Source organism: Vipera ursinii (genome assembly GCF_947247035.1).
Source record: "Vipera ursinii genome assembly, chromosome: 1".
Taxonomy (NCBI): Eukaryota; Metazoa; Chordata; class Lepidosauria; order Squamata; family Viperidae; genus Vipera; species Vipera ursinii.
In genome coordinates, this window is record NC_139512.1 from 48,739,585 (window position 1) to 48,766,036 (window position 26,452).

Here is a 26,452-nt window from a genome sequence, read left to right on the forward strand (position 1 = left end):
TCTTCTTTTCTTTAGACTAGCCAAACCCAAGTCCTGCAGCCGTTCTTTGTATGTTTTAGTCTCCAGGCCTTTGATCATTTTACTTGTTTTGTCAATACTATAATGGTTGAATTTTTCCTTATGAAACCCAGCTGGTTATTTGATTGCCCTCCAAGTTGACTAAAAGATTGATTTCTTGTACGCTTAAGGGTAAGTACTACCACAGTGTCACCAACAAAAGGAAAGGCAACAGTGCCAAAGAGACACCAAGATGCAGAATATTTTTTCATGCAGTCAGTCCCAAAATTCCTTGATGTATCCAAGGGATGACTTTCCATTGGGTGCTATCTAATTGGCCTCCCTCTACTGATGAAGTGTCATCTAGCAGAGAATCCTCACAGTTCATACTTTTCCAAAGACCTCTAAGCAGTTTGACTGGAGGGAGGAAACTAAATCAGAGTGGTCTGTGTGTGTGTGTGTGTGTGTGTGTGTGTGTGTAAAAGGAATATGAGTTGGATAAACTCTCTTGTAACTGGGCATGTATAGTCATGGGTCCTAGATTCTGATGAATTTTGAAACTTAGCCCATTTGAGATACATTGATTCAAAACTTTTGACCTATGGTGTATCATTTCACCCAACAGAAAGTTACAAACAAGCAAACAGGTGTGAGAATCTTAGCCGAATGTAGATATTTGAAGCCCTTCTCATAGTCTTTTGAAATGTGCACTTTTTCTATGTCCACTTTTTCATTTTCTATATTTCAGCAGGCATGAAAGAGAATCACAGTATATAAAAATTAAACTGGAGAGAAGGAGAACAGTGTAAGAAAAATAACTTATCCTAATATTCACAATCCCCCACTATTAGCCATAAAATTATATTTGATGAATGTTCACTTTATTTTTAGCCTCTTACATTATGCAGTAGATGAGCCATTGTGAGATCTTGGGATTAACTTCTAGAACACCTCTTTGTTGCTAATCAAACTAATCAAAAGCCTGTTAATTCTCACACCTTAGTCACTTTTCCAACATCACTGCACCCAATTGTTCCTGAGAACAAGCTCGTTGATCATTCTTGCCCACTTTTTTTTTCTTTTTGAACTAAGGGAAGTACTTCTTTTTTCTTACTGGCGAGATTTCATATGTTATCAGAGTGCTGTGCATGTGCACATATGTATATTTGCATAGAAATGTTCAACACACACATACAGACACAGGCACACACACACACACACACACATTTGATAGTTTATTGCAGTCTTCCACAAAGCCCATGACAATGGACAATTATTTTTGTGTTGGCCTTATTTATTTATTTATTGATTGATTGATTGATTATCTGAAATCATTTTGTTCTTCACAAAATAGTAAATAAACATGAGTGAAAAGCACTGAAGAACAGCTTTACTAGGTTTGTTTCCATCCACAATATTCCATGCCCTCCACTCTACACCCATTGCTACTAACAAAGTTCCTAGGGAAAAAATGTCCACATAGACTTTTATGTACTCAAGAATCATCAGTTAATCAAAGCCATACAACACAATACATGCAGCCTTCCTTTTACACTCAATATACAGTTAGCAGTGAAGAGAGCTCTTAAATCCTCTAATACAGAGGTTTTAACTATTTTATTGGAAACAAAATCAACAAATTATCTGTAAACTCTCTATTTCCTTCATGTCTATGCATTCTGGGGAAAACAAAATACTTTCTATTGTACATCTGGCAACTTGATTTCGCTTTTTGTTTTGAAATATTGTAAACCCATGCATAAATCCAGGATAATTCTGAGATAGAAACTATACATGAGAGTTATAATAAAAGAGAATTCCTGTAACTCAGGGGTCCCCAACCACAAGTCCATGGACTGGTACCGGGCCACGGCATGCCAGCAACTGGTCTGAACAAACAAGCAAAGCTTGTGGGATACAGGCAGCACACAAAACCATGCACCCTCCAGTCCTCAGAAAAACCTTTCTCTATGGAACCGGTCCCTGGTGCCCAAAAGGTTGGGGACCTCTGCTGTAACTCATAAGTTGAACTGTGGAGTTCTTGGTGATCTCTGAACTTGTTTGTTTGTTTGCAGATGTTTCATAACCCAACTAGGTTTCCACTTGATGATGCTACTAGTTGGGTAATGAAACATCTGCAAGCAAACAGCCAAGGTCAGGGTTATAATTGCAGTGGCAAGATGTTTTTGCAAACTGCATTGGGCCATATTATGCACATAGACAGAATGAGGATCAGAGGGGTGTTAGGTTGTGAAAAATAGTCACTAAGATTCAGACTTAGTCAAGGACAGTATTTGAGAGCACATATTTATACATTTATACTGTTTCCATTCCTTCCCAAACTGAATAGGTGGCTGACCCCCAAACTGATAAACATCATGTCTGAGGCTTAAACCTGTTCAAACTGTTCCTTTCCAAATGCTACATTAAGAAAGGGACTTTCAAAATCTGAGAGCAGGCATTATTTTACCTCACACTGCATAAAATGCTTTCAGGCTCCATTTCTCATTGAAAGGATGAGGAAAATCACCTTTGTCACCCAAATTATAGATCTCTCTATAGAACAAGCTTTCCCTACCTGATGTCCAACTAATAGGTTAATGCTGTAACTCCCATAATGTTCAGTCAGTATAACTATTGGGAATTCAAGGTATTGCATTCCCAGCACAGTTAAACAGTTGTAGACTGGGGAAAGCTCTTATACATTATATATGGCCCATGCATAAGCCATGCAGAGGTGTTTAAGGGCTGCCTTCAAAACAACTCGTTGTTCTAGCCACTACCATTCCTGAATCATGTAAAGATGTCCATTTGTTTCAATCAATCAGAATAGAACTGGAAGGGACCTTGGAGGTCTTCTAGACCAGCCCCCAGCTCAAGCAGGAGATCCTATACCATTTCAGACAAATGGCTGTCCAGTCTCTTCTTAAAAACTTCTAGTGATGAAGCACCCACTAGGTCTGAAGGCAACCTATTCCACTGTTAATTGTCCTCGCTGTTAGGAAGTTTCTCCTTAATTCCAGGTTGCTTCTCTCCTTGATTAGTTTCCATCCATTGTTTCTTGTCCTGCCCTCTGGTGCTTTGGAAAATAAATTGATCCTTTCTTCTTTCTGGCAGCCTCTCAAATACTGGAATACTGCTATCATGTCACCCCCTAAATTATATTGTGTATGAACAGAACAATTATTAGGTTGGAAATAGTTTGGTCACAATTAATATTTACGGAATAAAAAGATGAAAATTGCTGCAGCAATCTGGATAGTATCAAATGACACTGTACACCCAGTTAAAGACTACTTGAGCTCAGAATGATTTGGCCAATAGGTTTATATTGCAATGACCTCGGTGTACCTTGCTCTTGATCAAAACAGCTCCACCGCTTCTTTATCACTTCCATAGTCATTATTAATGACCTATTACTCATTCTGAGGTAATGCAAGCTCTGATCAGGGCTAACAAAGACACAGAGGTGAAATCCTGCTTGTACTGTACAATCCCATTTAGAAAAGATTAATCACCTTTTAACTTAAAATTGTGTATTTGGCTTGAACACCAAGAAGGCATGGAGTGAAACATCCATCACCTTAAGCAAACAACATAAGAACCTGTTTTCAGTGGATAAAATATAGGGCCTGGGTCCCAACTGAGAACTTCACTTTTGAGGGGGGGACAAAACCAAAATAATATCAGTAGGACTTTATGTTAAGTTAAAGACATAGTAGCAAAAGATCCTTTCCACACAGATTATGCACACATAGTTATCAGACAGCATCATTCCCAGGGAAGTTCTTCACTTTGGAAAAACATGGGATAGTCCTTCTTTTGAGGACTATCTGGCATTGTCAACAATGGATAGTAAAAAAGAAACAAATGTTTATTAGGTGAAATAACATACGGTCACTTTGTACTTCATAGCATTTTCTGTCAACGTAATTTTTAATCTGAATCTCAAAGCCAGTTAAAGAAATAGGAAATAATAGGAACCTGCCATGCTGCAGACTGTTTGGTCCCTCTAGCCTGCCAATATTTCCTTAAACTAATTATTTCCAGAATCCCAAGCCAATGTGTCATCATCTCTGCCACTTGACCTTTTAACTGGCAAGGCTAAGAACTAGGCCTCCCACTACTTGCTCTGCTGCTCAACTGTGATCATTCTTCTATTTAATACTACTCATTGTTACATCAGAATCAGTTCAACAATTCCCTACTAAAAGATACAAATTGTCGCTGACAGACTTTGTTCCCATGATCAGAAGAGATCTATGAGCTAGGTGGTTAATCAAATAACAATGTATCCCACCTCCCCCTACCCTGCCCCCATCCTCCCGACCTGTAATTGGATTTTAATAGATAGATAGATAGATAGATAGATAGATAGATAGATAGATAGATAGATAGGATTGTAAACTGCCTAGAGTTACCCTGTAGTAAAATGGGCACCTAATACATTAAATAAATAAATAAATAAATAAATAAATAAATAAATAAATAAGCAAGCAAGCAAGCAAGAAAGCAAACAAACAAACAAGCAAGCTCAATTGCCACCTCTTCCACTTCACTTACAATTTGAAACAATGGCTATGTCTTACTTTATGACCTCATTTAAATGGATCCTGAAAATAGCTCTTCTCCAGGACTTTGGACTACAATGTGTGCAGGGCAGTAACTGTGGGAAAGACCTTGGGAGATAGGATGAAGAGATACAGCCTAGGAAAGAGTCATTTAGGAAACATTATATCCTGTAACTGGGTAGTGGGCAAGACTTCTCTGACTATAAAGGTGATAGCGGGAGAATTGTACTTTCAGCAAGTTTCTGTTCATGTAGCTTTACAATAAAGTAGAATTAGCTTATCTGCTCACGTTTCCTGTCTGGTCACCTGGTACTGCTGACAAGGGCCTCTCATGGGAATGTTTTGTATCTAGATTGTGTGTTTATTGCTCTTGCTGGACATTTATTACTGTCTACTATTTGCTATATTGTTCTGGAGGTTGTATGCACATAGAATCATTGAAAACTGAAGGGGCCTTGGAAACGATAAAGAAAAGACCAAAAGACCTTCTCATGTTTTATCATTTAGTGCAATATTTTAGAGTCTCTAATCTTAATCCTGCCTTCTGCACTCCTGTCAACTGTGTTTGTCATTTTTATTACTTCTTTACGCAGATGTTGTAACTGTCTATTGTTAGGGAATACTTTTCACATCAATTTCTCCACAAAAGAACACTTGAATGAACATACAAGTATAAAGTGTTCAATCTTACTTACTTTCCCATCTCAACACTTTCCATTTATTCTACCCCCACGTCTATGTACATTGCATTTATTTCTAAAAAAAAACGCATAAAAGTTATCACAGACTTTCATGCACAGTTTATTCTAAAATGCACATTTGGATATGCAGTGTTCCTAACATACATACTTATTTCCAGTAATTTTCCTAATATGCTTGATATTTTCATGTTTATTTGTTTTTATTCATTTTTGTTTCTAATACCGAATTTAGAAGGTCTGCGAGAAAATCGGATATGAGGGGATGCTTTAGATGTCAGAGAATATGTGAATAAAGCAAGCTTTTGTTAAAACATGAATGAAAAACAATCCTTTATTCCTACAGAAAATTCCTTAGTAGTGTAGAGTATTTAACAACACTCGTGCAGGTTTCAGGTAATCCTAGGAAAGCACCCAATATTCCATGGAGGTGGCAGACAGAAAAGGAAAACTGGCAAACGTGGTCAAGCAATCACTGGGGGAAGCTTTACACTCATAATCAATCAATGAGGAACCCAATATATATGCCCTTATTTAATAATATTTATTCACTACATCAATCCATTTAGACTCTGGGCACCAAACAGTAGTTCAAAATATAGTACAGCATTTTTTTAAAGCAATTAATGATACAGCTGTGGCAGTCACCTAAAGCTTCAGACCAAAGTCTCAGAAGTTTGCAAAGGATCTTAGTATTCTTAGAGAACACAAGCATCCTTGTAGAGTCGAAATAGGCAACATAGTGCCCAAATATGTGTTGTATAAAAGATCTAGAGGACATCATGGTGCTACTGCTGCCATAAAAATAGCCTATTTTCCTGCATTACTTGCTTCACTTCCTACTTGTCTTTTTTTTTTCTTTAAAGGGTTTGAAAAATACTCTCTATTTGCTATTCCAGGCATTACAGTGGGAAAAGCAATATTCTATCAGTATTCCATCAAGTTTTGACATCAATTCTATGAGGTTTTCCCCCTACACATTCACAGCAATACAACTTCATGCTAACAGATCTTCTAACATTCCTTTCTATATTTTGCAGATGAGGAAAAAAACCTTACATACACACATTGCATACATCAGTTCTATTACTACCACTACTAAAATGTTGCCTGGTGAGACATTGACAGCTCTGATGCTGAGTGACGGTAGACTAATGCCAAGTAATTGCTTCAAACTGACACTGTGAATTACAGTATAATTTCACTGCCTTTGTACTGAGTTGAACACCAGAAGGAACTAGTCTATTGAAATTTAAAAAAAAGAAGAAGAAGTTCCAAACTTGTAAGGTTTATTGTACAGACGTTGCCATTATTTTTGATAGCAGATGTTCCTTTTACTCTCTTTAGTGAGAAAAATTCATCTTTTTTTCAGAAAGCTTTAAGAATCTTTTTTTTCCAAATGAAACATGAGATCTACTATACCAATTGGTGCAAATTGGTAAGAGCCTTGGTGGAGCAGTGGGCTAATGCCTCCTTAAGTAACACCAGCTGCCTGCAATCAGTGCAGGTTCGCATCCCACCAGGCTCAAGGTTGACTCAGCCTTCCATCCTTCCGAGGTAGGTAAAATGAGGACCCAGATTGTTGGGGGCAATTAAGATGACTTTGTAATAATGCCGCTTGGGGTGTGTGTGAAAGCCCTAATAAGTAGGCATATACATAGAATGAAGGCTACTGCTAAGCTTGTAAGCCGCCCTGAGTCTTCGGAGAAGGGTGGGATATAAATGGAATTAAAAATAATAATAACAGAAATCAAAGTTCTAAGGCTGAGGAATATATTCTAAATTCTAAATATCATAGTCTTTCTGTACAGTAAATCTGGTTATTCAGAAAGGTTGGTTTATTTGTTTGTTTGATTTCAGCAGTGTAATTTAGAATGGTGGTTGTGGTGGGGTGTTTCAATCTTGCCCTGACCATTAAACAAATGTGGGTCAGTAATTATTATTCATCTATTGCAGACCACTCAATGACCAAAATATAGATTCTAGGTACCTTCTGCCCATTCATGATTGGCTTCAGGATCACATAATCTGCAGCTTATGGTTAGATGTAGCCTGTAATTAAAAAAACCCTCAAGGTTATACTTTCAGAATTGGATGACAAAAAATGGTAAATGCAATTTTTAGCTTAAAATGTGGGAATAAGTGTAGGTATGAGAACAGAAGATACCTGGGTGGTTCAACATTCCCACTTCTGTCAAAATCTCTCATAGTCTCCAAATAAGAAAAATTCTGACGTTACCATATTATTAAAAAGCTTAACGCTGAGGCTGGAATATGACAAAAACATTTGAAAATGCTGGGATACACAGAGGTGATCTGATAAAGATACGTAAATGTATGGAAAAAGTGAATGCCTAAAAAAGTTCTACCTCTCCCTAGAGGTAGAAGACTGGATATTTTACAAATTCACCCCAATTTTCAAGAAATTGGTGACTTTGGGACACTCACTCTCTCCGAGATCAACCCGCCTCACAGGGTTGTTTTTGTGGGAAAAATTAGGAGGAGGAAGAGGAGATGTTTGCTGCCTTGAGTTATTTGTAAAAATAATAAAGGTGGCATGCAAATAGATAAATCTGTAATAGATTCAGCATGGGAAAAGTAATATATTTTTCATGATACATATTTATTTTTGGATATCATTTCTCAGATACGGCTATGTCTATATCAGAAATGGTCTTAAAAACATACATGACTGCACATGGCTTCTTAGTTAAGGGATACAAGAGCAATTGCCACCAAGCAAAGCTTGAGGCAAAGTCCCGTCTTTGTGCCTTACAAAAATCTTCTAGTGCAGGGGTGTCAAACTCGCAACGTCACGTGATGTGTCACAACGTATCACAACTTTTTTTCCCATTGCGGGCAATGGGGTGGGTGCGGTTTCAGCATGATGCATCCAGCCTGCGGGCCAGCAGTTTGACAACCCTGTTCTAGTGTCTGTGTAAAATAGAAGTTCTGAGTTAGATAAACTCCCCTAGTAATCCAGCAGAGACGTTCCGACACTATTATGAAGAAAAATGAAAATAAATCATTGAACAATCAGTCATTTCTAGAAACAAAACAAAACAAAACAAAAAATGGGTATAACAAAAGCATTTGTTAGAACATTTTCTCCAGCCTGAGATCTTCCAGAAGTTTTGGGATGCAATTTGTAATGATGTCATTCCTGGTCACCGTGACCTTCCAATGACCAATCTTTCCTAAGGGAGCTAAGTCCAGATAAACAAGATCTCTTGTCTTATTTAGAGAAGCATGTAACAATAAAAATATTTTGTTTTAAATAACAACCCCACAATGTTTGTCATCTTATTCCAACAAAGGACAGAGACATTCTGATCAACAAATGCAGGGATGTCTCATTGGGCAAAGCAATCACACAAGTTGTGGGAAAGAAGAATATGGGATCTTTTCCTAGAGCAATTGACAATATGCCAATCAGGAGGAGGAAGTGAAAAAAAACCCAACCTCTTTCTAGTACTACTTCTAAGTGGGAAGTCTTGGGTTGGTCTAATTCTCAAACATGGGGGCATGTTAAGGTAGCAAAAGAGATTTGGATCCCCTTCCCTGGACAACCCAACATCTATTCTTACTGATTTTCAGCTCCACCTCTGATGGAGCACTACCAACAGAAAGAGCCATGGTAATTGGAAGCAACCAATGCTGCAGTAAGAATTCCTACTTTTATCTTCTCTTTTCATTGGGTGAATTTTTGTTTCCAGTAGTGGAAAGGCACACTTAAGGTAGTTTTTCAGAAAACATAAGAGTTAATTATCTTAGTGGACAATATTATACAGAATGAATTCACCTATTCTGATGCACTTCTCCGTGGTATGGTTTTCAGTAAAACAAAATTTCAAGTTCATTGCATGGGATAATTTTCAGAATGCCAGAGAGAGACAAATAACCTGCCTATTCTGAGTAGAAAACTGGCGCTTCATAACATTGGTCCATGAACTTTTGAAGTTTGCTGAGAAAAGCCTATAAAGCTAAAGAAGAGTTTACTTTTATGTTCCCTTGTCAGACAATTAGTGTTGACTTCAAATAATTCACTAGTGTGACTCTGTGATGGAAAGCTCTCTTCCTGCCCTCGTGAAGATACATTACATGGCATTTACTGGAGTTATTTACTGCAAAGACTATTGTATTAATGGCTGCCTGGTAGAAAAGTGCAGATTCAGGACTTTAGGTCCAAATGAGCCCTAAGCTAAGCGGGTAACCTTTTGCAACATCTATGAACAGTGAACTATTATTTTTATAGCAACGATGCCAATTTAGTTCAAGCTCTGAAATTTCTGGAACAGCCTATAAAGAAACAACTTCTTAAACAAATACAAGTTTTCTTCTTTGTTGCTGAATATCTCCTTTCTTAGCGGATCAAGATGTAAGCTTGCAAAAAATATAGTAATAAGAAAGGTAAAGCAGGGTGTCTGCAGTAAGTTATCCGCTTCAAAATAATGGGTACAATTGGTTGTTTAAAGCCCTGCCCTTTTTCACTCAGCCTACAGTACATGTAGTACACATTAACAAAGGTTGGGTCACTGATTTGCCTGGTTGCATCTGGCGGCTAGTGGCTAGAATGCACTACTGCAGGCTACTTCTGCTGACTCCCAGCTGCCAGCAGTTTGCATCTCACCTGCTCAGGGTTGACTCAGCCTTCCATCTTTCTGAGGTCAGTAATAATAAGGACCCAGATGGTTGGGAGCAATATGCTGACTCTGTAAACCGCTTAAAGAGGGCTGTAAAGCACTGTGAAGCGGTATACAAGTTTAAGTGCTAGTGCTATTGCATCTACTGTTTTGAGGCCAGTGGCCATCATTGTGGGTGATCCTGAATGTACATCACAAACAGGCAAAATGAAGACTCAAAGAACATAAAAGTGGTACAGGATTGACTGGGAACTTTGAGTTTCTCATGTCAAGGTTTTATTCTAGTTACTCATATAACTGTACCATTCCTTAGCATGAAAGACTTTTCCATACACGGCAAGGATTGAAGGATCAGATTGGAAAATCAAAATAATCTACCACATAGGAAGAACCTTATGTACTACCAAATGTCCAGGGTTTCTTTTTTTTTCTTACTGTTGTTTTGTCACCCATGAATGGAAGAGTTGAATTTCCAGACCTGAACTTTGTTGGATAGCAAAGTTTATTTATATTTCCTTAAGTAATTCAGCATATGATAGTCATTGCCTTTTTTGATCCCCTTTATCACTATCAGATTATAAAGCACTGCAGTCTTGAAATAGGGCAAACTTGCACAAATACAAAGTTACCTCTGTAGTAAGCCACAGATTTAGTAAGGTTTTTGCTAAGCCATGGAATGAATGCTTTACCCATGCAAAATACTGTATATTTCAGTGAGGTGACTTCACCCTTAGCAGATGTAAAATGCTTGTTATTGTTTGGTTTTTTGAAATTTTTGTTCAGCACACCTCTTTTCCCAATGCTTTTGGCAAGTTCAGTTCTGCCCTCACCAGAATACATTTAAGCAGGCCAAAATTGGCCACGTCAAATTCTATTTGGAGGAATATTTCCCATAAAATATATTATATTTTAAACAATATTTTTTTTCCTTTTACACAATAATTATGTAATATATTAGCATGGGACTTTTGTAATTTACATTTTCCCCAATTATAGTGGTTTAGAAGGAAGCAACTGCTTATAGGTCATTTAGGTAAATTGGAAATAAAAAAGTATCTTAGATTGGTAACTTCTTTGGCATGATCAAAAAAAAGACATTATAAAAATCATAGTCTGTAAAGATGTGTCTCTCTTGCTAGGTTTATGTTTCCTGATTCATTATTAGATTGTATTTTAACTCCCCCTCCCCACGCATTATAGTGACTGTTAATTGCCCAGAATATTCCTTTTAATACAATGCCAGAATATAAATCAAATAAATAAGTAAAAATAAACATCCACACTAGATTGTTAGTTTTAATGTTGTTGAGGAAAGATGCAACTATTTAATGAGTCCATTCCCCAAATGTACTTTCTTACACAGCCTATAGAAGTTTTTAAAATTGTCCCAAGTAGTAGCAAATGTAAAGGTTTTGTAAAGGAGGTTTTGTAAAGGAGGAGAGAATGAAATCTGCCTAGAGCCAAAATAGAGCTAGTGATCATGGAAAACCTTTTCTGTGGGATTAATTCGGAAAGGATTTGGGAGAGGGGATGGAAGCAGCGAGAATAAAACAGATTTTTCTAAGTTTATTTGTGGTTTCCTATTTGCAGCTGCAGATCTGTCGGGTCAAACTAATTAACTTGCAGAACCACATTGCCATCTAGTGGTAAGGAAAAGAGATAACACTTGCTTTATTTTCCCATTTGAAATCGTGAGCTTTTTAGACAGCTCCAGGTTTTCAAAGTGTTAAAAGAAATAACTCAATTACATCAACTGTTCTTATATCCTTCTTGTATTTAAAAAAATATTCATTTTAGTTCTTCCATAGTAGAGACAACAAACAATTCTTTATTTATAACTGCCCTAAGCACTGTTAACTTAAACATTTGGGGACTGTTCAGAAATAGAGAAGAGTAGGCAGGGAACCATCTGCCCAGTATGTTGCCTGCCAACAATGTATCTTGGCTGCAGTAATTTCAATTAGGAAGTCTTGTGTACATAAAGTGAGCTATAAATCACACCTGAAAATGAAGTAATTTAGCAAAGGTTGGGAAAAATAGGCACTTGCACAATTGACTATGAGTGTCTACCTTCAATTGTATTTCTCATTGTTTCTTAAGAATATTAGGATACAGTATTAATGTAAGTTTAGGAGGAATATTGACTGTTATCGCTGAATACCAGTAATAGGCTAAGCTAAAGCTTTAATGGTAATTATTGCTTGGTAATAAGAAAATCATAGAAAGTAGCTTCATTGTAACTACCAGATTTACATAGATACATTAAATACATGGAGAATTATAATTGGTAAAGAGTCTCTCACATTTAATCTCCTTGCCTATGCATGCAGAAATATTGAAGGGAACTGATTTAACTTCAAGATCCTACACTATCAAATTTATGCTAAGTTTCTAGATCTCAGATTGAAATATTGATATGGAAGCGTAGAGCAAGGACTGTGCATAGAAGAGGACTTAACACCTGGGCTAAAAGGGACAGATAGAAGATCTTATAAAATACTTCTGTGCGGGTCCTAGCTAAGAGCTTGCCTCATCCAATGTTGTAGATGTAAAGTTGCAGTTGCTGTCTGAACTTAGGAAAGTTAGCTGCAACTAGGCAGAAATACCTCCCACACCATTTCATTCATTCATTCATTCATCCATCCATCCATCCATCCATCCATCCATTCATTCGAACCATTGTTCCAGCTGCCTATAATAACTAAGCCACAGCTTGGCATTTTTAAGGATGTGCTGATATCCACAGATAGCCTGACCCCACCCAGGCCCATAGCTTATGAAAGAAAAGCTAAGACAGAGAGGAGAGGGGTGTAAAGAGCAAAGAAAAGAGTAAATGGTATGCGGACAAGGAAGTGGGGACAATATCTGGAGATTGGTAGATTTTTTTGGCAGGCAAGTTAAGTGCCTGGACCACAGGCAGTGGTACATTAAACAGCATATCTTGATGGGAACTCTACTTGGAACTTTGCTAGGAACTCAGTAGCAACTAGCAATAGTAATAGCATTTACATTTGTATACCACTTCATAGTGCTTTACAGCCCTCTCTAAGTGGTTTACAGAGTCAACATATTGTCCCAACAATCTGGGTCCTCATTTTACAGACCTCGGAAGGATGGAAGGCTGAGGCAACCTTGAGCCGCTCAGAATCGAACTCCTGGAGTGAGCAGTGAATTAACCTGCAGTACTGCAATTTAAAAGGGACGCGGTGGCTCAGTGGGTTGGGACGCTGAGCTTGTCGATCAGAAGGTCGGCAGTTTGGTGGGTTGAATCCCGAGTGCCGCGTAACTGAGTGAGCGCCTGTTACTCATCCCAGCTTCAGCCAACCTAGCAGTTCGAAAGCACGTAAAAATGCAAGTAGAAAAATAGGGACCACTACGGTGGGAAGGTAACAGCGTTCTGTGCGCCTTTGGCATCTAGTCATGCCGGCCACATGACCACGGAGACGTACTCGGACAAGCGCTGGCTCTTCGGCTTCGAAACAGAGATGAGCACCAGCCCCTAGAGTTGGAAAAGACTAGCACGCATGTGCGGGGGAACCTTTACCTTTACCTTACTGCAATCAAACCACTGCACCACCATGGCTCTTAAAACTAGACAGCCAAGAATCACAGTGAAACAGCACCTCATCCTAATTAGTATAAGAACTTTAAGAAGGAGACGAAACCTGTATGCCACTTACAGACCAATAGTCTTTTGCTTGACCTAAGTCTTAAAGGGCTGAGTATTACAGATACATTTACATGGTAGCATCAACTTGAAGGTCCTAGAATCTATTGTTGGGGCAGGGGATAAATAAAGCATTGTGTATGATAATGAGGCAATAATAAAAACATTTGTACAGATTTGTTATGCTTTGGTGTGTTCACTCCTTGGAAAACAAAGAACCCTCAAACCAAATATGATCTTAAAAAGCTGATAATCAGAAACCTCTTTCACTGTTGCTCTCTACAGCCAGAATTCACGGTATGCTGTTTATGTTTTATTTATAACTGCCAAAATTAGTAGGTCCTGATAGATAAATCCCACATGACTTTGCTCAGTTTCTTTTAAAGCCATATACTTTTTTGGCCACATTTGATGACATTAACCTTTTCTCAGACACACCCAGTGACAAGTTCATAACCACTACTCTACATTTCATCTAATACTCTCCTTTTGGTTGTATAAAACTAAGTAATCCATGAATTACTTTTTTAACAATTTAAAACTGAAAAAAGGAGGAAACCAGCTATCTAGAAGAAACATTCTTGGACTGTTTTTCAGCTTGATCTCCTGAAATCAGTTTTCCAGCAAAGAAAGGTCATCTTGCAAATGCAAGCAACTGAAAAGGCTGTTAAGGATGAGGAACCCATAGTTTATTTATTTTAACTGGGAAGGAAGAAGATTCTCTGATCTTCTCAGCAATCTGCATTCTGTTTTATTATTATTATTATTAGCATTGGCTCTAGGCCCTCTGTAGTATTCTTGCAGTTCATTTAAGGAAAGATCTGTGGCAGATGAACTATAAAGGACACAGATGCTTCCTAGAATCTTCTCAGCCATATGGCTGATGGTCAGTGATGTTTCCTATCCATCTTCATCATGCACTGAAGATCAGCAGGACAAAGATGTAGCAGTTCGAAGGTCATTTAGCACAATTTGGAGGCAAAAAGGAGCCACTATGACAAATGGTTATGAGAAATCAAGAAACTTGACAGAATTTTGGGACCAAGTGAGACAATTAAGCCAGAAAGAAGAACCATCTAAAAGAATAAGTAGGCCCCTGATCATATTGTTGGGGTGATAATGGCCCCGTCTTCATTTCAAAGGGACACTTAATATTTGGCAGGTGCATTATTGATGCCAGTATGAAGCAAGTTATTTTTGTTCTTGGGCTAGTTCAGCACTTTGGAGAGCTCACCATATTTTTATGCTGGATGCTTATTACTGTAGAGATATTATTATTCGGATACATTCTCCCTCCCTTTATTATCTTCTGCTTCAAATGGGTGATAACCGTTGCTGTGAACTAACATTCTGAATCCATAGCTCAAATATGTTGCTACAGCTGGAATTTGGAATGGTGTCATTTAAGAGAAGAAACTCCACACAGAGAAATCAAATATATTCTCAAATCCCCTTCATCAAATTCACAGTTTAAAGTCTATTTCAGAGGTTTCTAAATAATTTGCCTCACTGTCTTTCTTTTGGGGATCATAATCTAGATAGCTGAAATTAAAACTTTGTGTCAAATCCTCAATGTTTCACAGCCAAGCCTATTATATTAGTCCCTGGGTACTAAACTGTAATGTTGAGATATGTCTCTATGCACAGCTAAACTGCACTATAAATTATGTAGTAGTCATCTACTGAAAACCAATAGTCAGCAGATTAAATGGATTGCATAACAAACAAAACCTTGCTTCCAGATTTATCATATTTTACTTCATTTTGTTTGTTGTTTTATAAGGCAACCCAGCTCAAATAATGTGACCAGATATCTCAACATTACAAGTTTAGTATGAAATCAAATAATAAACAAATTGGAAACCCATACGCAAACCATATAACATTACAATACATAAATGTAAAATTTAAAAAAATGAGACATCTGTTTCTGTTGTATTTTTTCCTCTGTCAAAAAACTCTACTTAAAGGAAAACCTCCAGAGGGTTGACATAACATTATGATAAAATTCAGGTTTCATATTGTCAGTTTCCTGGATTTGAGGACTACAGTTCTTATGACAATGTGTTTCACATGTCTGAGTTTTGCTGACATGATTCTAATTAGTTTAGCCACTTCCCTATTGCCAAGGTGAGTAATGGGAAAGAAATAGTGAAATAAAGCTACTGTATTGTTTCAAAAGAGATTTGGAGAGTGGTGTGATGTCACAATTTTTACATGACTTGTTTTTCAGCCACATAGACACTGATAAATAGGAAAACCTTGCAAAGAATAATAGTAGTTCAATTTTTAAAATGTCTAATCACTTGCAGTCCAATAAAGAACATGGCTCAGAAATTGTCACTCAGGCACTAACAGAATGAGACATCTATGAAAGAGAGGCGGGACCCTTCAATTCATTGACCAAATTAATTCACAATCCAACCTTATCCAGCTTGGAGAAGAACAACTCAGTTCCTCCCCACTCTTCTCTTCTGCACATGAGTCTGCCTCCTCACTGTACATATATATCAAACAGCTTGTGCAAGAACCGTAAAATCCAAATGCCAGTGGGAGTCCAGGTGTTATTTATTCCCTTATGATAAACCTTTAAATAGAAAACTACATTCCAGAATCTAACATAGAGAGAAGAAGAAAGCAAGAGGAGCTTTAAGGAGAACAGCCATGCTAAAGAAGGAAATGCAAGTTTATTCCATTGTGCATCATTGTGCAAAAGTTCCAGGCCTTGTAATCCTATAAATTTTCCAAATTACACAAGACTAGGATAGCCACTACTCCTTTTGCTGGCACTACAACCACAACTGGGAACAGAATATTAGTCATTGAGCAATGACTGCAATCCCAGCACTCATGGTTGTAATCATTAAATGATCTCAGGGTCATTAAATGGACAGAATTTCATGTAAGGAGTGTGTGGTACTTCAGCATGGCCTTGGGAGGCCTTGAACCACTTGAGGGGGTGCTGCAGTGCAATAAAAAGCTTTAGCCACCTGTTGTGGCCCCGACCCCCGTGCCTGTCCTACCCGAGGAATAGGACTCTGAGGATGATGGGGAGGAACTGGCAAGGCCTCCCTCTCTGGGACCCTCCCCTCTGGCAAGGCCTCCGTCTTCATCTGAAGGCCGACAGGAGCAGCCTGTGATTAGCTGGGAGTGAGCCAGAGGAGCTGCAGCAGATGGAGAGTAGCGGAGATGAATCATGGCTAGATCCCCGAGAACGGCGCAGAGCCAAGTGTTTACAGCAGCGTAGGAAGAGTAGGAGGGTCAGGGATTAGCTGAATCACTGAGCCACACCCTACAAGGTACAAAAGGGGGTGTGGCTGCTCTCAGGACTTTGTGACGAACAATAATTTAATCAACTTCTGGTCACATCTTCAGAATTCTGTCGGATTTACTACCTGTTTGAAACCCTGGCCTGAATTCTTGACAACGCTTCTGTACTTTTTTTTCTGGACTGTTTGCTTGTTTGCTTGGACTCATTTTGAGTAATTGTTTGGAAGTTATCTCATTCCAGCGGACGCTCCAGGTAACGAGCCTATTTTGGCTGACTGTTTGTATTTTGCTGCCAAGGCCTTATCGGGGGACAGAACACCACCCATGAAATCTCAGTTATCCACCCGGCCTACCAGCACAAGCAAAGCAATTTGGAGAAAGAGGCTTCTGAAGCACCACAAGTGTAGGCTGCATTCATGTGATTTGGAGAAGGAGGCTTCCAAAGGATCACAAGAATGGAGCCATCTTGGAGAATGGTGGAAGGTAGCCACAGCCACATAGGCTAGATAATGCCTGTCAGCAGCTGTAGAAAACTAGGTAAATGGAGTGCTTTGTCTGTGCTGATGGGCTGGGTGGATAGTGAGTTGTCCCAGACATGGACAGCTTTGCATGGACTGGTGGGGTGGATGGGTGACTGAGATTGAGGAGAGGGAGATATGTGGGTGGAGAATTGCAGCACTCTTGCAGTTTAATTTGTATCACGTGATCACAGAGAAGCTGCAACAGCCATAATTTTGGGCACAGATCTTAAGCCCCTTAACAACATAATTTTAATGGTGGTCATTTAAATGAGTGGTCACAAGTCAAGGACGACCTGTAAAGATAACAGAAGACTAAATCAACTGTAGTTTTGGGAAGGGCTGTTGGAAACCTATGGTGGAAAAAATCTAATAAACCCTTGGAAATAAGCTCTATTCTGATGTTATTTTTCATTATTTTGGAAAGGCTAGTTTGTAATTTCTGCAGAATTAGCAACAGAAGCAGACTTGCATCAGAACAGATTGCTTATCTACTTTCCAGCCACATATTCTGCCGCTGTTGACAGTTACTACTATATTTAGTTAAACAGAAAAAAAATGTTTCTTGAACTGCATTGATCTTATTATCAAATAAGGTTACCCCATCCTCCCCTCTAAAATAAAACCATAAGGCTATCAAGAAAATTTAGGATGTAAGCTGACACAATTTTTGAGTAAAATGAAGAATAAGCAAGAGGGAACCTCCTATATAAGACTATTGAGATATATAAGCCACGACACAGCTTTTTATTTATTATCTTTAAATGGCATGTACAGCATACAATGATCCCCAGAATTACACAGTTTTGGCTATACAAGTGGATACAACCAATGGTTTGGAGGAAATGGTTTGGAGGAAATAGGATGACTGGTGGCAAGGGAATAAACAAGAGTAGAATAATGTATGTTGCATTCTGGTTTAGCATAATTCCCATAACAAATTAAATGGTTTTCAAGCAAATGGGATATTTCCAATGAACCAGCCTTGAAGAGTATAACTGGATAAAATTTAGTAATTAACAGGTGGGTTTTTTTTACACGTGGTTGATGAAGCATGGGGAGATTTATTTCTACCATGCCAGAATCTTTCTATGCTTTTTCAGTATCAATAAATAATAACTTAAGCAAGTTAGAAATGTATGAATTGTAATTAAATGCTAGAAATAAATGAGGTCTTTTGCAAGGTAATTCAGACTAAATGGCAGTGGGAAAGTCAAAAATCATCTAACTCAGGGTGTAAAATAATTGCCCCTGAGAGCAAAGGGCAAGATTATTACATGCCTGTACAAAATTTGAATCCCATTATGGCAGGGGTAGGCAACCTTGGCTCTTTTATGACTTGTGGTCTGAGCATGGCTGGCTCAGGAATTCTGGGAGTTGAAGTCCACAAGTCATAAAAGAGCCAAGGTTGCCTACCCCTGCACTATGGGAAGAGTTCAGACACATTATGTGAAGACCTTGCTCTCTAGAGAAGTCTCTAATACCGGAAAACCTGGAACTGAAGAGAAGACGATGATGGGCAGCAAGGTGGATGCATTCACTTAACAGGGGTGATAGATACTGTATTCCATTGGAAGACTTGAAAAGACCAGATTAAGGACAGATTATCAGGGAGAAAATCTGACTATGTCAACACTGACTGGATGGCACATACTCAGTAATCAATGGGAAGAATAAGGAAGGCTTCCAGACCAGTTTGAAAGAGTCATGGTGCTGATAATATAGTGCACAAAGCAAGGGGGTTAGCTAAAAGCTATTGTGCACTGAAGGGTGGAAGGCATTTATATTATTTCAATATAGGGATGATCCACATTTCATTCAAACTGAATTCCTGATTACCCTTCTGATCTTGAAACAGCATGCTGAGTAAAATCTAAAATGGATAGGAACTTACATTGTCTAGAATCTGAAACAATGTCACTAATACTGAAGGCCTTTAGAGATATACCGGTACATTAATTACCACTTGTGCATTATATATTTCAAGAGTTGTAAAGGAAATCATATGAAAAAGGGACATCCATCCTTAGTGTGACTGTCACAGATCTGGAATGTCCATTTGTTTCAGTCAATAAAAATGATAACTACAGACAAAAAACCCTGCTGAAACCATTCTAAGAAGTTTTAGTGAAAATAAATCACCCAGAAAGCAAGTTTAAAATTGCAACCTTGGATATAAGGAACATGGGTGCCTTTGATTTAATGCAATCCTCTATGTCTCATGTACCCACATATAAGGCAGTTGTTCTGTGAATGTTTCTGTTGTTTCAATGTTTGTTCATTCTTATTAGTGATATAAATTTATTGAAAAATAATTGAGATATATATAATAGGCTCCAAGTTATTCCTGTCTTGCCCTACATTTTGTGTGTATATTTCACATTACTGTTATATGATTTCATGAAAGCAACCCTGATACAGAAAACAGAAATGAGAATAGACCTTCTAACTTTTGGGCCTCTAAATACTGTATATTTAATCTATGACTCCCAGCTTAAGCTGTGCTACCCAGGAATTCTAGAATAAAGAGAATAAAGAAGAATAATGTAGAATAAAGATTTTTATCATATAATACAGGAACTCCTAAAAGAAGAGTAGAAATAGAAAAGTCTTCCAAGAAATGAAAGCAATCTAAAAAAAAAGTGAGCACATTTATGCGAGAGAAACACATTATGCTATTTTATATTGGATGAATTAAAGCTTGTTTTATAAAGACCAGTCAATACTGTATTATCAATTATAATTTGAATAGCAATAATATAAAAATAAAATTAATGACCACCCATTAGTTATTCCATCAGAAATACATTGGGAAAAATGGTTTTCATTCTGTACTCCAGAGCCTCCAGCAAGCAACTGATCTGTTGCAAGGAAAAAGCTCCTGGAGCAGCTTTTACTATACATTTTACTACAACACTTAACTAACAGCAAGAGTAATTTCAGATAACACTGTGATTTAAGTTCAATTTCCAAGTAATTTTATTTAAATATCTACAATGTATTTGCATTTGGGAGGAAGATAGAATAAGTACTGCATCAACTATGCAATTTAATAAAAGCATTCATAAAACAAATATACACTTCAGTCCTTATCTAGGAAGCTACAAATCATTGTTTTGCATTGGTTTTCACTCTTATTTACTTATTAGAAAAAAGGCAGACAGTATTAAAGCTATCCCAATAAAGTATTATTTGGCTAATTTCTTAGGGACGATTTACTAGGTTTTAGAACTTAGTTTTGTATTTATCATCTCACAAAATAATCTGTTTATTTAAAGAAAAAGAAAAGTATGTATCATAGTTAGTTATAGAATATTGGGGGAACTGGAGAAGGAACCAAAATGTCTCATAGAAATTAATATTCTTGCTCTACAATCATTTGTCTATCTATCTCTACAGAACGAGATATATTCACAAACTCCATAAACTTACACATTAAGCCTAATTTCAGTAAGCCTCATATTATACAAATCCTTCTAAACTCTCATAGCTCCAAATTATTCATTATGGGTATGTCCATTATGGATATAGTCCCTTATGGATATGTATAGACCTTAACAGCACATAATAACCTCGGCTGTAAATTAATATTAACTAGCTGAATGGGTTTCTTTCCCTCATTCTCAGAAAGGGAATCCATTTGGCCTTTTTTCTGTGCTCAAAAAACAATTTGTGTACTTCTCCTAGTCTTTGATTCATAGTAGCCTCAGGACATTAAGGGACAAATTTTATTTGTTATCCAGAATATAATATAAAAAATGAAAGGAATAACATCCACTCTTGCACACCCAAGATCTTTCAATATAAGTAACAGCACATACCTTTTGTGATCTCAGCTGGATAGGTTCAGAGCAATCAGCATGAACTTACCTGTTCTGATCCATGAGGAGGCAGTATCTCACAACAAACATTTCTGAATCAAAAGTATGAAGATCATAGCCATACAACTAAGGGCAGTTCAAAGTTGCTTATAAACAACAAAAATGAACAAGCCTTTCTTTAGATCCATCACTTTGACAAAATCATCATAAGAAGAGGGTAGATTTCTAAAACTTTATATGTGTTTTCTTTCCCTTTAACTTCTTTGCAAATCAGGCACACTTACAATTTTCCGACATGTTTCTTGCACACATAGCACATGTTATTATATACATTTTAAACAATGAAAAAGTTTCTTTTAATCGGCTTTTTAATTTCAATTTACCCTCTGGATGTCATTTCTAGTCATTTATTCCTGAACATTAAGGAAAATCTCACACTATGCTCAGAGGCTGGCTTCCTGGCTTGCTGAAATCTTTATAGGTGGCCATCTAAAATGGGTGCAATAGTATGGACCATTTTATTAATTGCAGCAACAACATGAAATAATTTATCCTGTTAAGAGCTCTCCAAAGCTGATGACTTAAATGCAGCTTTATAAATGTAGCTTAGTATTATTTATACACTGGTTGTCTTATCACATCTTTTAGAAAAAAATAAGAAAAACGCATACATGTTAGAAAGGTATTAATGGGCTATTAAGTCCCAGAAAATAAATCATATATTAAGTGGGCTCTATTATATTAAAGAATTCTAAGGGAATATGACAGGGAGAGACAAAAAATGCACACCATGAGCCCAGTTAATAAACACCTACAGACCAGCTTCCAGTTTTTACATTTATTTCTAACAGTAAAATTATTTTAACACTATAATATTTTTCACCTATCTTTAGCTAAAAGCTAACATTTTCTTTGGTATCTTATATCATGAACATCTATATTCATGTGAAATTATTTTCATATAGAAATATGGATGTTTCCTTATAGTGATATTTAGAAATACTTCAAGTTACTAATTTCAGTTACTGTGAAAGCAGAAAATGTTTGTTACCCTTCCTTTAACACAAACCCTATCTTGCAAGCAGAACACACATGAATTCTTGACCCCCTTTCACACATTTCTTTCTTCAGAGGAAAACAGTAAGGTAGAAAGGGATACTTAACCTTTCCAAAGTCCAATATTTTTTCTTAGTAATCATCAACCTTGACAGTAGCTTTTAACCCTCCAATAGACAAGTCTGACAAGTTTTTACTGCAAACCTATATAGTCCTTAGAATCGACACAAAATGTGCAGAAGACTGTATTAGTATCCAGCACCCAAGTCTTCTCTTGTGTGATTTTTACCACCTTTGTATTTAGAAAAATCTCAAAAAAATGTTTCCTTTTCATCAGGCTTCTAATAATTATTTTTAATTTATGATTTAAAACTTTTTAAATTCCATATTTTAATTGTGGTTAGCTATCTTGGGAACTCCCTTGATTACTAGAAATTAGAGTAACATGTATGAAAGTGGGCTTACTTCTTTCTTTAAATTTGGAACAGCATGAGAGTATTTTCTAATAATTCAACAGCTTATTTTTATCTTGAAACAGTTGTTAGAAATTTCAAATATGGTGGTCCAAGCCCAAAAGATGTTAAATATCTTTGGTATTATGAACCCAGATCCATCGCTTGCTAACTGATCATTCTATATGTTGATGGTAAGAACTTAACCTAGGACCTTCTCTTTTTATAGACAATCTCTCTGAGCTATAGACCTTCTTCAAGATATGGTTTTATATAGGCTTGAAAAGTTATTCAGGCATAGTGTTCCATATCATGTTATAACTTGATGAAAAATATATATTATATTATCATTCTACATTTCTAACGATAAAGAAAATCTGCTCTTTCGTTACATGTCCAGCATGGACCATTTCCCAAGTTAAATTCTGATTTAATGCATCACTTTTTCTGGTACACTTTTGCTTAAAAAATGTATCATGGGGAAGAACGTAGCTTCTAATGCAGATAATGTATTGGTGTATTTTGTAGAACCAGTAAAGTTTACAGACTTCCATTTAAAAACTTTTGAATTTTGCATGCATTTAGAAAAGGCCACACATGTATATGAGGATTAGAAAAACTTTTAAGAAGCAAACGTACTTCTTAGCAAAGCTCTTATTATTGTCTAGCACATACACTTCCATCTGGTTGCTATAAAAAGAACATCAATACCTTTTAAAAAAATGTATTTAAACATGAAAACAGAATGCACTCATACACTTTCATACTGAATCAAACAAAATAAAATTCCATTTCTATTATCTAATCCAGTTTCATAAGCTAGTTTCCCAGGAAGTTCACAAGATAACTCTAACATCAGAATGCATGTAAGCTTGCAGGACACACACCAAATGGTTCTCAGTTCTCTAGTAAAAAATTCAGTTTTTAAAAAGGTGTTACTCACGGTCATTGCACTGATTTCCAGAATATGATGTCATGGAACAATCGCAAGTGAAGCCTTCCCACTGCTGAATACAGATGCCTTGGTTGGCGCAGGAATCTTCCTGACAGGTGGTGCTTGGTCCTGAAATGAGATTCCAAGAATGCATGAAAGAAAGAGTAGCCACTAAGAAAGCAACACAATAATGGATTATGAATTGTCATCTTCATGCAACCTCCTGCCCACCTTCCCTACCCACCCCCAAAATTGTATGCTTTTCCATTTCATGGAACATGCCACAGAAATTCAGGACACATAAAGACATGGAGAATTAAACACTCAGCAACAAACAGGTAACTTGTACACAGCAGAAGGAATGTATGAAAAGTAGCATATTCCCTCCTTGGTAGGGTCAGGGGGAAAAAGGCTTATAAGTACTATTTCCTCCAAAAATGCTAAGACTTGTCATAGCCCTCCTATTCTCAGTTAAACAATTTGATTTACCAGGTTATAAGTCTTTCTATGCTTTTTTTTTCATAAATGTTATTTCCATGCTGCAGATATATTTTCTAGGGAATTTGGTAGAAACATGGGCTGACAGTCTGTGAGGTGGACATTATTATGTGTGAGTTGGGTAGCTAAATAAACCAGATTAATTGTCTAGTAAATCTCCCTTCCTCCAAAAAATCTTCTGCTGATATTTGGGGGGGATATTAATAGGCCCTGGTAAAATGTCAGCTCTTTCTGATTTGTTCCATTGCTTGTTCCATTTTTTTCCTTGTATGAAATTAAATACTTCTTTTCCATTATTGGTTTGTACCAATAATTCTGCAGATCTGAGAATGTTTGAAATTGCACAGCGGCTTTTAGAAAAATGTCTATGACACATGTCTTTTTTTGGATGTACTAAGCTAATTATAATTCTATTTGGACTTTGCAAGTAGTTACTACTGATTTTATGAGCATTTCACATTCTGCTCAAGTGGATACTATTCTATCCTCTTAAATATTGTAGCACAAAGAGTGAGGATTCAAGATGAACAAGAAATAATTTTGACTTGCTCCATACTGGTGAAATATCTGGATATAATTAATTAGCAGTATCCTATGAGATTCATGTATCAAAATGGACCCCTATCCATTGTGGAATGATTGAAAAAAAAATGATGATAAACGCTTCTGCTTCTTTAGCAATACTGTCAAATCTACAAAGCAGATTTATTTGACATAGGAGCCAGGTGAATGATAAGTAGAAAGGAGATCCAGGACACATCAATATAGCTACTTTGTCATATTCCCTTCTATCCTGGAAGGAAATCTTGCTGTCACCACTGCATGCCATCTTCATGCATCCACTCAATATTCTAAGGTCATGGTTCTTTTGATGGAAATTTCAGCCCCAACCAACAATCTTTACCACATGACAAGATCCCCTTCAGTTTACATGCACAATGCTCTATGTTATGCCCTGCAACCTCCCTCCCTTTTTTCCTACCAAAGACCAATTGTGTTTTTTTTAAAAAAAATATTGAAACTATGGATCAACTAAACAACTCTTTTGTATCAACCTAAAAATCCTTAGATGTTACCAAGAATTAGAGTATTTAAAACAATTTCTGACTGGCCAACTGGACTCTAGATCCAAGTCATTTGACAGTAAGATGGGCAGTATATAAATTTAATAAATAAATAAAAATAAGAAAGTAAATAAATAAATAAATATTAGAGGACATTTTTTGAATCCTAGCTTATCCCAACCAGTGATAAGCTAGCCAATTTCAGATTTCATATTCTCTATGCTGAACAGTTGATGGTCAACCGATATAATTATAAATGGGGGGAAAGTTGCTGCAGAAACCAGGGTTCTCATTCTCCCTCACAGCTAAAAATGTATTGAGGAAAGAGAGAGAGAATAGGTGTGGCACTGCATAATCCCACAGAAAATCAGTAGAACCAGCTGGAGCCACAAGTTTGCCAACATGGAACATGACATTTCAGTCCACCTCCTCTAAGCTTTACAGTGATAACACATAGTATTTGAAAGTGGGATAAGAATACATATTCTTATAAAACAAAGGGTGGATTAGGTTTAAAGCAATAGCTCAGCGATTTTCTTCTCTTCGGACATTCTAAGTCCTCGTCTCTCTTTTTGAATGGATTTCCAATCAGATCCTCAATACTGTCACTTATATTAAATCCTTCATTGTCTTTCCTTCTGATTTGTAAAATATGCTCCTCAACAGGGTCTGAATCTGTGGCTGATGTTGCAGAAAGGGAATTGCTGCATTCAATATAGGTTATAAACACACATATTTTTAATCAGTGACAAGAGACAGGTCCTTAAATACATCTCCACCTGGGTCCTCTTCAAAGCAATTCACTATTTCAAGTGATTTAAAAGAGAATTAGGTATGAACAATAAGAGTAAGATGGTTTAATTGCATCTGATGCATAAATCATATGTCAAACTTGTGACATCACATGATGTCTCACAACGTATTGGGACGGTTTTGCCATTGCTGCCAATGGGATGGGCACGGCTTCCAGATGACGCGTCTGGCCTGTGGGCCAGCAGTTTGACAGCCCTGCTCTAAAGTATATCCACTGGCACTCCAGGAAGTAGATCTATGGTTTAGTAAAAAAAAATATCACTAGATCTTTCCTTACATTCTGATTCAAGATTGAATGGGCAGTTAAATGAACTTGATGCTCTTATATAAAATCAAGTTATTTACAAATCATTCTGGGCTTGTTATGTCTGGTTTGCATAGTGTTTAGTTATTTGTGGAAACAAGACTATAATTGATTAATCTCTGAACTATATATTACAAATTTCCTTG

At 37.0% G+C, this 26,452-nt stretch overlaps 1 protein-coding gene across 4 annotated transcripts in view; it reads right to left on the reverse strand.

The window, feature by feature from the left end:
* The window catches only part of NRXN3 (neurexin 3), a gene marked incomplete at its 5' end in the record, with an annotated part of 1,287,103 nt that overhangs the window by 699,727 nt on the left and 560,924 nt on the right, over positions 1–26,452 (reverse strand). For all 4 annotated transcript variants that reach the window (XM_083375237.1, XM_083375239.1, XM_083375240.1 and 1 more), the window contains one exon: positions 23,637–23,756. In XM_083375237.1, coding sequence (XP_083231363.1) covers positions 23,637–23,756 — 120 coding nt within the window. The remainder of the gene's footprint in view (positions 1–23,636; positions 23,757–26,452) is intronic.